Raw genomic sequence first — 13,757 nt, forward strand, 5'->3', positions numbered from 1 at the left:
CCGAAGGGGCACATGGACACATTTTCATTCATGAGCAAACAACACAGCAATTGAAGGCAACTTACAGCAAAGGTAAGGTTGACTTGTGCGCTCATTTCATTGAGCTTTCATTCGGTGCCGTAATGGTTGACTCATCATCTTTTTTTGTTTGCACTTTGCTCTACCAGGCCCGGATATTTTTTTGGTGCATTTTGTTTTTCTATTTTTGGGATTCAACACTTCACTGTAGCGGTGGGGCCAGGGGCCAACCTTGACCCAGAGATGCGGTCTCTTCTCCCGCTCACTGTCTATTGCATCAGCCTGGTCTGCTTCCAGCAGCTGCTGGCAGAGGACAGGTGAGAGTTACTTTATCATGCATGTGTCATTGGGATGGGAAGGCTATTAAATGTCCACCACAGTCCGTTTTTATCACAATTTGGCATCATTAAGCCTTGATTCCTGGCAGGCCAGGATCAGCAAAGCTAAACTACTAATACTGTACTACAGTAAACCCAAAACTTTATTATCTTGTTCTTTTGTGTAGTCGTGTCACGCAAGATAACGCGGACAGTGCAAGGTCAAATGAAAGAGGTGCAAAGTGACACGATTTCATTTCAACGCAAACTAACAATGACTTGACTTATTTCAAAAAATGATTTTTCTGTGTTTAAAGCAGACTAAGCGTAACATACTTGTGAATTTGTGTTTTCATGAAAAAAAATTGTGTTTTAATGTGAGATGAAGTCAGCTGTTCTGTTGTTTGTAGTTTCATGTTACTTTCAAAAAACAAGGCTTGTCCTTTAATGGAACATACCAGCGTGAACTATTGCAAAGGACACATGTACTTGTACTTTTCCATCCAATAAGACCGAACAAGCCAGCACCAGACATTAGGCAGCACACACACACAGACACACACAAACACACGCACACAAATACACACATACGCACTAATGAATGATGATGACTCAGTTTATTGTTGCCCTCTACTGGTGCGTTTTGGATTTAGTTTGAAAAATATGCAGTCAGCTGTAGTGTAAAAACACACATACATACATACATACAGCATATATTGTACATATATATGTGTATACTGTACACGATTACAGTATATACATGCATCCATACATACCGTCATCACCCCCACGTCTGGCCAGTCAACTTCAAGAATAGTCCTGGCAAGCTTTTAGCTCAGTAGTCAGCACGCTTGCCTTTCACACGGGCAACCTGGGTTCGAGCCCATCGCGGAGCATTTGGAAATAAACAATGCAGCCGACAGAGAGGGCACACAATCGCTACACGAAGCAGAGCTGTCTCTGACTGACAGCCATGAACAGCAATCATTGCATTCCGCCTTCAGAATCGGGGGCCCCTGAATGGGTGGGGGCTCCTGGGCTTCTACATTGTGTAGATACATGGATATAGTATGCACACATACATATACTACAGTATAAACATGCATACATACATATAATTAAAACCTACGCACATATCTGAGTGATATGCTTTGCTTGAAGTGGAACTGCACTTTTTGGGGAATGTTGTTTATAATTCACAATCTTTATGAAAGACAAGAACACATGTTTTCTTTAATGCATTCTAACTTGTAAATAAACGTATGGGGCCAATGGATCCGTGACGTCATTGCGTCTATTGCGTTTATTACACCCATAAAACCCAATAAATAACCATCCAAAAAGTGCCAACAATTCTCCATTTACATTTTGTGACCTGAATTAACCAAGTATTAGTGATATTGTTATTAAAAGCGCTAACGTTAAGGACCAACTTTTAGCGGCGATTTGATCAGAGAGAGGTAACTTCCTAATGTTGCTATATTGACATCATCAGCTGGTGAGCGGTTTTCACGCCTCTGAGCTTGTGAAAGGGAATTCTACATCATAAATAATGCCTCTCACCTTGATAGTAAAATGATGTGGAAATAAACTGAGAAGTTGGTCAACTTTGACAGCCAATTTAGGTGGCTAAAAGAAACGCGAAAAACGCTGGGTTGCACCGACCTTTTTTTTTTTAACCCTTTGTGAGGATTATGAGTCATTCTTCATCTAACAGGAATATATCAACATCCTAACCAGTCAACATCCCAGTGAGAGCGGACATAGTACAGTAAGTAATGTTTTATTATGTTTGTTGGCTCTCATAAAGTCTGCAGTGAGTTGTAGTCAGTGTTGTAGATGAAGGGAAAAGTGAACATTGTGATGCGTCTATGAAATTAATGCGCCGCCTTATGCTTAAAATGAACAAAATACGTAAATATTACATGTTATTATAAATGTGCCTGTTACTACATTACATATATACTTACATAATGTATATAAACCGTTGATGGAAGTGTTTAAATGCGCTTCATAGCAGACTTTTGCTCGCATGTATTTACTAGTTAGAATGCAAAAAAAAGAAAAATGTATGTGTGCTTGTCTTACATAAGGATTGTGAATATTAAGTAAAATTCCAAAAAGAGTGCAGTTCACCTTTAACACTACAGCATTGATTCTGATACATTATCATGCTCTGCATTGTGGATTTTTGGCCCCCAAGGGGTTTTCAAGCAGTCAGCAAACTAAGCCCTTTCACCCAAATCCTTAGAAAGTGGGAGTTACTATCATGCACAATGTACTTTTCAATGACTTCAAAACAATAATATATGACCCTAGAGCCTGTTTAAGAGTGATCAACATGAAAACATTTATGATCTTCTTCATTGACATGATTCCATGATGCTGACTCGCCCTTAGCTAGATGAGCCCGCCCTGTGGAAATCCACCACATTTTCAGGGCCGCCCCTCAGGCACTGTCATTGGACCCCGAAATCTGTGAGGGTATGGAGAAAGTTTTGTAATTGAAAAAATAAACTCTAAAAGTGAAAATTAGGTTTTGATGTACAATTTAAAAAAATCAGTGTATTAAATGGGTTATACTTGTATAGCGCTTTTCTACCTTCAAGGTACTCAAAGCGCTTTGACAGTATTTTCACATTCACCCATTCACACACACATTCACACACTGATGGCGGGAGCTGCCATGCAAGGCGCTAACCAGCAGCCATCAGAGGCAAAGGGTGAAGTGTCTTGCCCAAGGACACAACGGACGTGACTAGGAAGGTAGAAGGTGGGGATTGAACCCCAGTAACCAGCAACACTCCGATTGCTGGCACAGCCACTCTACCAACTTCGCCACGCCGTCCCTAAATTCAAATAAAAACAAGGGCACACATTTTTTTTCAGGTTGGGTGAAAATATGATTAATTCTGTTTTTTTGTTGGTTTTTTTCGGGGTTTTTTTCCGTTTTTTTTTTTTTCATTTTTCACTTTTATATATTTTATAAGCATTTGTTTTTTTCCAGATACCTTTTTTCAGGGTCAGATCTTTTATTTTAGATTATTACAGTATTTTTTAACCTGTAAATATATACAAAAAATGAATACGGAATGTCTTATTTTTCGTATGGGTTGTAAATCAGTGGCCTAGTGGTTAGAGTGTCTGCCCTGATATCGGTAGGTTGTGAGTTCAAACCCCGGCCGAGTCATACCAAAGACTATAAAAATGGGACCCATTACCTCCCTGCTTGGCACTCAGCATCAACGGTTGGAATTGGGGGTTAAATCACCAAAAATGATTCCCGGGCGCGGCCACCGATGCCGCCCACTGCTCCCCTCACCTCCCAGGGGGTGATCAAGGGTGATGGGTCAAATGCAGAGAATAATTTCGCCACACCTAGTGTGTGTGTGACAATCATTGGTACTTTAACTTTTAAATAGTACATTTCTACAGTGAAGCAGAGTTCCCATAAGACACAATGTGAAAATGAATAATGGGTTTCAGCCTCGACAAAAGTATTTCAGTGAATGTTTATACACTTTGAACACAATTTAAAGTGTTATACAGTACTGTGTATCAAACACACATAACAAGGGGTGATGGACCAACTTTCTATGTAATAAAAAAGTCAAAACAACAACAAGCTGCAGTATGCTCTGCTCTGCCAAATGCTCACACACACACACAGAAGTCACTGTTGTGCCCTCTCACACAACTTCAACAACCATATTGCTACAATAATAAACTTTCAAAAAACCAAAACGCACACACATTAACAGCAGCAGTGAACTGACTAGAAAGGAGCAGACAGGGGGAGGGAAGCGTGTTTGTGCTTTGGAAGAGGGAGGGGCCTGTCTGGAACGAGATAAGAGATCATGTATTTTCCTCCACTGTGATATAAATCTGTTCTGGCATCTTTTCCCAGAAAAGACCAGCTTCATCGCAATTAAAACTTGATGTGGTTACCAAAATAATAATCACAATTATTTTCATCAATATTGAAATCAAGATTATAATTCACGATTATTTAATGTTAATTAAATCATATTTCATTGCACTTTCTATTTTAAACAAACGGTATGTGAACTTGGCTTTCATTTTTACAATTGAGGATGTAGTTGTGGCTTGTGCAGCCCTTTGAGACACTTGCGATTGAGGGCTATATAAATCAACTTTGATTGATTGCTTTGATTGAAAATTAAACTGTAAAAATTATTCATTAATAATTATATAAAATGTGCAAAAGACAAAGGGCTAACCAAAATAAATATGCCATTGCACAGTGCGATCATAAAGTGCAAACAAGTGAAAAAATAGGAGTATGCACAAAAGTCATATAGAAAGGAACACTCATTCATTGTACTGCTCACAGTATATACAAGACATATGTCTTTGGCCAAATCAAATGTTTTTATGTCCGTTATTGTAGATGTCTTTAAGAGAGGGATGGATACGGTGCACGGTTGATGTTACGGTTGTTTATATTTTGGGCACCTCTGCTTTTGTAGCTGTTCGACGGGACTTTGCGCCGGTGGCGGGAGGCCCGCTTTGTTAGCAACCAGCTTTACAGTGCGGGCAAGCGATGGCAGTTGAGAAAAGAAGGGAAGTGTTGTTAATGTTTAACGCGTCGCCGCAATTCAATAATTAGTTTGGATGTGCACACCAATGGAGCTTTACCGTGCAACTCGTTGTGGCGTTTTTTTGTTGGTTCATCTGCGTGCACTTCCGGGTTTCGGGAAACGAGTGAAAGTGCCGAGAGAACGGCGAGGTGTGAAGTCGTGTTCCGGGGTTAAAATGCGTACCTATTGGTACCCTGTGGGTAACTCTGTGGAAGGGAAAGGCACCGATGTAATAATGCATTTATTTTTCCAAATATTTTCAGGAGCTACTGCCTGACCTGCTTAACCTCTGTAACTTGTCACTGTAATTTGTCACTGTAACTTGTCACTAACTTGTCACTGTAACTTGTCACTGTAATTTGTCACTGTAACTTGTCACTAACTTGTCACTGTAACTTGTCACTGTAACTTGTCACGGTAACTTGTCACTAACTTGTCACTGTAACTTGTCACTCACTCTTACACTGTTTATTCGTCGTCCTCTGGTGGTTGGCTGACTGTTGGTTGTGAACGTGCTTGGTTTGAAATGAGTCTGTTTTTTAAACGTTAATATTGCCGACGATCAACCTCATTTAATCGAAGCTACCAAAATCGCGATCACGATTAAAATTTGATTACTAGTGTAGCACTATTACTTACTGTGCTGTGGTCATGCTTGTGAGTACTATGAATGTACTCTTCGCAAATATTCTTTTTTGAACTCCACAGCGGTTCCCTCTTTCTTTCCATGCTGGTCAGTTGAGATTTTGGGACTCTTATTGATTTATCAAAATTAACAAAACTTGTCAGAAGGCGGAAAAACTAAGAAAAGACACACATGCTGGAGTGTTAAAACAAGATTTATTTTGCGCAGCAAGTGAAGTGCAAGTCTCCGCCTCCCCAACAGTGTTTTGCCCTGTTCCTTGCCTGCAGGCGTATGAATGACGCGTTTGTCCACAGAGACATGGTTCGCACACAGAGGCATATTTGACTGCATGGAAAAGTAATAGTAATGTCATTGTAAGTTAGTAATACTAAAACACTCAGCATCAAGGGTTGGAATTGGGGGTTAAATCACCAAAAATGATTCCCGGGCGCGGCCACTGCTGCTGCCCACTGCTGCTGCCCACTGCTCCCCTCACCTACCATGGGGGTGATCAAGGATAATGGGTCAAATGCAGAGAATAATTTCGCCACACTTCGTGTGTGTGTGACAATCATTGGTACTTTAACTTTTTAACTTTAAAACAGACACTTGTAGACGTGTTAGCATATTCTCTAATGCTAGCAACGCTAGCTTGATTACATTATGATAGCACATACAAATATGCATGAAAACACTCCTACAGACATCACCCATGGGACGGTTTAGTAAGTATGAATTGTTTTAGTTACATTGTAAAACTTATAAACATTGCTTGGAGTGACAAACGCCATAGACCATTGGTTCTAAAACTTTTTTCACAAAGTACCACCTAAGAAAAAACTTGGCTCTCCATGTACAACCACAATGACCAACATTAAAATACAGTAGTGTGGTAGGTCTGAGCATTCATTTAAAAACAAGGCAGAGGTTTTATTTAACAGTATATTTGATATTTTTGGCCAGTGTTACATAAACACATTTTGAACAGTAACACTGTGTTTGAATATAGAAAACACTGTACTTTAATCAAGTGATTCTTTGGCGCACCACTAGACGGAGCCCACAGCCCACAGTTTGAGAATCACTGCCATAGAAGAGTGATAGACGAATCGGGATATATTTCCGATTCAAGGCGCGAAACAGGAAGTACTTTTTCAACCCGCAGCACCTGCAGTGAGCGAACTTGTCCAAAAAATGGTCCCATAACACATACATTAACACACCTTTTCAGTGTCTCTGTCGAGGTTTTATGAAAACTATTTGTTATGGCTGCAAGCAAAGAAAAACCTATAAATTATCTGCACCGTTTTATAAGCCGCAGGGTTCAAAGCTAAGGAAAAAAGTAGCGGCTTATAGTCTGGAAAATACGGTATACTGCCTTTGAAAAATACTGGTACTTTTTTTTCATGCCATGACGGCGCGCCTTGGTGACATTGCTGGTAATATGAGCCGCGGCGCATTTTAGTCAACTCATATGCACATCGTACTTACAAGAAGACACAATGTGGAAACAGAAGAGGGAGAATGTGTCATGTTCTGTGGTTTGGATTATGTTTTGTTATTTTCTGGTTGTTTAAGACTCTTTTAGTTCATGTTTACGCTCCCTTGTTTGGTCACCATGGTTACTTATTAGTTTCACCTGTCATTTGTTTGGACTCATGCACCTGTTGTTAATCATGTGTCACTACTATTTAAGCCTGTCATTTTCAGTTGGTCGTCCTGGCGACATTGCCATTATCACGCCCTTCTTATTCCATAGTTTACGCTTCATGCCATGCCACGTAAGTTTTTGTTCTGCTCTTGTCACAGTAAGTGTTTATTTGTTTCACGTCCATGAAAACTATTTGTTATGGCTGCAAGCAAAGAAAAACCTATAAATTATCTGCACCGTTTTATAAGCCGCAGGGTTCAAAGCTAAGGAAAAAAGTAGCGGCCATGTGTTAGTTTTTGTTTTCATAGTCAAGTTTGTATCTCCGCCTTGTGCGCGCCTTTTGTTTTGTTCTTTTTATAGTCAGAATAAAACATGTATTTACCTTCACGCCATGTCCGGTCCAGTTCGTTTGCATCTTGGGAAAGCAATCCTCGCAGGAAACTGCGCCAAAGTCCATGTCGTGACAGAATGGACGTATTTTGACTTTAAAACTAATGATAAAGATGACGCTATAAACACTGAAGTGCCGCTCTGCTTGCGACTAACGTCCGTCTATAGTGTTTTAGCTACTTCTAAATCACAAATTCTTGCCTCTATGGCGACAAATAAACTACGGTTCTTACAAGTGTCATCACTGCAGGACGAGGAATAGCTGAACATGCTTCACTACACACCATGCGAGAATACAATAGCTGACCGCTAACTGCAAGGTTGCGCTCCTCAATGTAAACAAAGGGGTGGAACTACACAAACATCGACTGTGCCAGAGCCGTATCTGGTCGACACTACAATACTTTTCATTATCACAAAATCTTTTGTCTTTTTTCATTTTTGTATTGTTTATAAACTCAGCAAATGCGTCCCTGGACACAGGAGATCATAATTATGACCAATGCCTGTAACTATTTGGTATTGGTATTCATACCCAAATTTGTAGTATCACCCAGAACTTATGTAAAGTATCCAAACAACAAAAGAACAAGTGATTATTATATTTTAGCAGAAGTGTAGATAGAACATGGTAAAACAGAAAGTAACCAGATATCCATCCATCCATTTTCTACCGCTTGTCCCTCTCGGGGTCGTGGGAAAGTAACCACATATTGACAGTATATGAACAAGTACATTAATAATCCATCCATCCATCCATTCATTTTCTGCCGCTTAACCCTCGTAATTTTGACAAAATAACGTCCCTTGTGTGGGCTCTGTGCCGAGGATGTCGTTGTGGCTTGTGCAGCCCTTTGAGACTTTTGTGATTTAGGGCTATATAAATAAACATTGATTGATTGATTGAATAGAATGAGAAATGACACAATATGTTACCGCATGTCAGCAGCCAAATTAGGAGGTTTTGTAACCTGTTTGCTTACTTAATACTACTACTAAGTTGTCTAGTATGTTATTTATTGCCAAAACTGTTTTGTTATTGCAATAAGAAATGTATGTTTAATGTATAATAAGATTTTCTGTTAAATTAAAGCCAATATTAAAATTTGTTGGGGTCTCCTTTATTTTGAAAAGTATAAAAAAGTATCTAAATACATTTTGTTACAGGCACCGGTACCAAAATATTGGTATCGGGACAACCCTAGTGTGCACTTGTTTTTATTTTTAATATACTGATGTATTTTTTCAAAATTCATAAAACATATTTTTTCCAGTTTCAAAGGGTTTGTTTTCCTAAAAAACTTTTGGTCCTAACTTTGGTTCATGTGGGGGGCCCATTTTGCGCGAAAAAGCGCATGTACAAAACCCAAAACCAGTGAAGTTGGCACGGTGTGTAAATCATAAATAAAAACAGAATACAATGATTTACAAATCCTTTTCAACTTATATTCAATTAAATAGACTGCAAAGACAATATACTTGATGTTCGAACTGAGAAAGTACATTTTTCTTTGCAAATAATCATTAACTTAGAATTTAATGGCAGCAACACATTGCAACAAAGTTGGCACAGGGGCATTTTTACCACTGTGTTACATGGCCTTTCCTTTTAACAACACTCAGTAAACGTTTGGGAACTGAGGAGACCAATTTTTAAAGCTTTTCAGGTGGAATTCTTTCCCATTTTTGTTTGATATACAGCTTAAGTTGATTTATTTTACGCTTCATAATGAGGCACACATATTCAATGGGTGACAGGTCTGGACTACAGGCAGGCCAGTCTAGTACCCGCACTGTTGTAACACGTGCAGAATGTGGCTTGGCATTGTCTTGCTGAAATAAGCAGGGGCGTCCATGATAACGTTGCTTGGATGGCAACATATGTTGCTCCAAAACCTGTATGTACCTTTCAGCATTAATGGCGCCTTCACAGATGTGTAAGTCACCCATGCCTTGGGCACTAATACACCCCCATACCATCATAGATGCTGGCTTTTGAACTTTGCGCCTACAGTCCGGATGGTTCTTTTCCTCTTTGGTCCGGAGTACACGACGTCCACAGTTTCCAAAAACAATTTGAAATGTGGACTCGTCAGACTACAGAACAATTTTCCACTTTGCATCAGTCCATCTTAGATGAGCTCAGGCCCAGCGAAGCCGGCAGCGTTTCTGGGTGTTGTTGATAAATGGCTTTCGCTTTGCATAGTAGAGTTTTAACTTGCACTTACAAATTAAGCAACAAACTGTAGTTACTGACAGCGGTTTTCTGAAGTGTTCCTGAGCACACGTGGTGATATCCTTTACACATTGATGTCGGTTTTTGATGCAGTACCGCCTGAGGGACCAAAGGTCACAGACATTCAATGTTGATTTTCGGCCTTGCCGCTTACGTGCAGTGATTTCTCCAGATTCTCTGAACCTTTTGATGACATTACAGACCTTAGATGGTGAAATCCCAAAATGTCTTGCGATAGCTGGTTGAGAAATGTTGTTCTTAAACTGTTCGACAATTTGTTCATGCATTTGTTGACAAAGTGGTGACCCTCGCCCCATCCTTGTTTGTGAATGACTGAGCATTTCATGGAAGCTGCTTTTATACCCAATCATGGCACCCACCTGTTCCCAATTAGCCTGTTCACCTGTGGGATATTCCAAATAAGTGTTTGATGAGCATTCCTTAACTTTATCAGTCTTTTTTGCCACTTGTGCCAGATTCTTCTAAACATGTTGCAGGCATCAAATTCCAAATGAGCTAATATTTGCAAAAATAAATAAAGTTTACCAGTTCGAACATTAAGGATCTTCTCTTTGCAGTCTATTCAATTGAATATAGGTTGAAACGGATTTGCAAATCATTGTATTCTGTTTTTATTTACCATTTACACAACTTGCCAACTTCACTGGTTTTGGGTTTTGTAAAATGTTAATTAACGAATGACAGGGCCTCTTCCTGCTCCGTCACTGATAAGAATATATTAGCAAATGTTTATTCCCTGTCCCCCATTGTGGGACATGCACTTATGTCACATGCTGACGAGGGAGTCAAGAGACACAATACGCTTCAGACTGACTCAAAAAAAATATACTTGAAAATGGCAGAGGGATTCTCTCCCGCAGATTAGATTTTTCCTTTAGTAATGAAGACAACGTCCAGGAGACCCACAATAATGTGTGTCCTTGGCCATATTTAGACAAATGTATGCGTTTAGAGAAAAAAATGCCCCAAACCTTAGTTTTTAGTTGTTTACTCTGTAAACCAAAATCATAACGGCTCTCCTCATCTAAGACGTGGAACACACATTGAGTTCATGAACATTTTTACTGCACATAACCATTATCAACTGTTCCCAAAAAACACGCACATCTTTGTGTTTTTTTTTTTGCGAGATATAGATAGATGCTGTTTGTTATTGTAGGCAGAGAAAATGAATAACATTATAAGTGTGGGCCAAAGCAAAGCTAACTAAATAAATAAATACAACTACCTCCTGGAGGTAGTTGTAGGGGGTCCCCAGCTAAATGACAGATAGTTAATAGTAACAGACCTTTATTGGGTCTATTTGTACGCTCTCAGTTACATTAACATTGATATTATACATGTGGGCTCAAATATATAAATACTGTTAAATGTACTATAGCTTTGATGTAGCAAGCTACTTTTGCATGTAGCTTGTAGTGTAGCTTGCTACAATTCTTTGGGGATAGCTTCCCCTGTAGCTTAGCTACATTTAATCAATAGTAACTTGTAGCTTAGCTTACTACATTTCCAAGTAGCTTGCACATCATTGGTGCTAGGCCTGTAATGAATCATACTCGGATCGAATCACGGCTGTGTCAGGAAGATATGCAAATTTTTTATTTACTTATGTTATATTTCTTATTCTGCACCACAATAAAAGTTATTGAACAATTTTTTCCCAATAATTACATTTACCGTATTTTCCGGACCATAAGCCGCTACTTTTTTCCAACACTTTGAACCCTGCAGCTTATAAAAATGTATGGATTTTTCTTCACTAACAGCCATCATTTTCTTTTAATTCAACAAATAGTTTTCATACAACACCGACAGAGACACTGAAAAGGTGTGTATTGTTTGTGTTATGGCGCCATCTTTTGGACCAGTTTGTTTACTTCAGCTGCTGCGGGATGACAATGTACTTCCAGTTTTGTACCTTGAGCAGGAAGAAAAAAACACATCTTTAGCATTTCTACTCGAAAGGATTCTTCATTCATCACTACAAGCAACATTTGTAAGTTTTACAATATAACTATACAACAATTCATACTTACTAAACCATCCCATGTGTGATGTCTGTATGAGTGTTTTCATGCATATTTGTACGTGCTATTGTAATGTAATTCAGCTAGCTTCGTTAGCATTAGTGAATATGCCAACACCATTGGCTTATTGAGTCTGTTTAGCTGATCGGAGAGCTACTTTGCGCAGCTGGTGGGTCCATGATAATGACTTCTGTTTTGTTTGATCAACTGTTTAACTGCCGTGTTACATGCACCATTTGAAAACAATAAAGGTATAGAAATAAACATTTACAAAACTTTCATGTTGGTATATATCTGCAACGTTTATTCCGGTGCGGCTAATATACAATATTCCATAATGACATTGTTGTTTTTTTTGCAAATATACAAAAAATTAAAACAATTTAAAAACATGTACATAGTTTCGCCTATTCCTCTTTGCAGTACGTCTCAAGCTCCATCAGGTTGGATTAGAAGGGTTGGTTTTCATCCAGGATGTTTCTGTACATTGCTGCATTCATGTTTCCCTCTATCCCGACTAGTCTTCTAGTTCCTGCCACTGAAAAACATCCCTACAGCATGATGCTGCGACCACCATGTTTCACTGTAAGGATGGTATTGGCCTGGTGATGAGTGGTGCCTGGTTTCCTCCAAACATGACGCCTGGCATTCACGCCAAAGAGCTCAATGTTTGTCTCATCGGACAAGATAATTTTGTTTCTCATGGTCTGAGAGTCTTTCAGATACATTTTGGTAAACATTTTTTACAAAGAAATGGCTTCTGTCTGGCCACTATACCATACAGGCCTGATTGGTGGATTGCTGCAGGGATGGTTGTCCTTCTGGAAGGTTCTCCTCTCTCCACAGAGGAATACCGTAGCTCTGACAGAGTGACCATCTCATCTAGTCATCTCCCTGCCTTGACTAAGATGCATGCAGCCAAGTACAGAAACATCCTGGATGAAAACCAACGCTTCCTATCTAATCTGATGGCGCTTGAGAGGTGCTGCAAAGAGGAATGGGCAAAGAGGAATGCATGACACTACCCAAAGATAGGTGTGCCAAGCTTTTGGCTTAGTATTCAAAAAGATTTGAGGCTTTAATTGCTTCCAAAGGCACATCAACAAAGTATTGAGCAAAGGCTGTGAATAGTTGGATACATGTGGTTTTTTTCTTCTTTTTTTTTTTTACAATTCTACTAAGGGCCCCAATTTTGCAACAAAAAATGATACTCATCTTAAACTAAAGCCTGGAGATGACTGTCCTACCGTCAAACATGTTGTTTCTAATCAAGGAAGCGGCTAACCTAGCATGATGTTGCTGTGAAAATGTGATTTTAATGTTAGCACTGTAGCTCAAATAGTTATGCAAGAGTTGCTAACGATGTACCGAAGGTCACGGGCTTAGCTGCTTACGTGCAGTGATTTCTCTGAACCCTTTGATGATATTACGGACCGTAGATGGTGAAATCCCTAAATTCCTTGCAATAGCTGGTTGAGAAAGGTTTTTCTTAAACTGTTCAACAATTTGCTCACGCATTTGTTGACAAAGTGGTGACCCTCGCCCCATCCTTGTTTGTGAATGACTGAGCATTTCATGGAATCTACTTTTATACCCAATCATGGCACCCACCTGTTCCCAATTTGCCTGTTCACCTGTGGGATGTTCCAAGTAAGTGTTTGATGAGCATTCCTCAACTTTATCAGTATTTATTGCCACCTTTCCCAACTTCTTTGTCACGTGTTGCTGGCATCAAATTCTAAAGTTAATGATTATTTGCAAAACTCATTTTTTTTATCGGTTTGAACATCAAATATGTTGTCTTTGTAGCATATTCAACTGAATATGGGTTGAAAATGATTTGTAAATCATTGTATTCCGTTTATATTTAC

General features: G+C 39.3%; 1 protein-coding gene across 1 annotated transcript in view; it reads left to right on the plus strand.

The window, feature by feature from the left end:
• Positions 1–13,757, plus strand: part of adm2a (adrenomedullin 2a) — a 27,742-nt gene continuing 13,985 nt past the window's right edge. Inside the window, exons 1-2 of the mRNA XM_062065710.1 lie at positions 1–72; positions 168–335. Of these exons, the coding sequence (XP_061921694.1) occupies positions 262–335 (74 nt within the window). The 5' untranslated portion in view covers positions 1–72; positions 168–261. The remainder of the gene's footprint in view (positions 73–167; positions 336–13,757) is intronic.

The sequence above is a fragment of the Entelurus aequoreus genome, linkage group LG12, assembly GCF_033978785.1.
Source record: "Entelurus aequoreus isolate RoL-2023_Sb linkage group LG12, RoL_Eaeq_v1.1, whole genome shotgun sequence".
NCBI lineage: Eukaryota > Metazoa > Chordata > Actinopteri > Syngnathiformes > Syngnathidae > Entelurus > Entelurus aequoreus.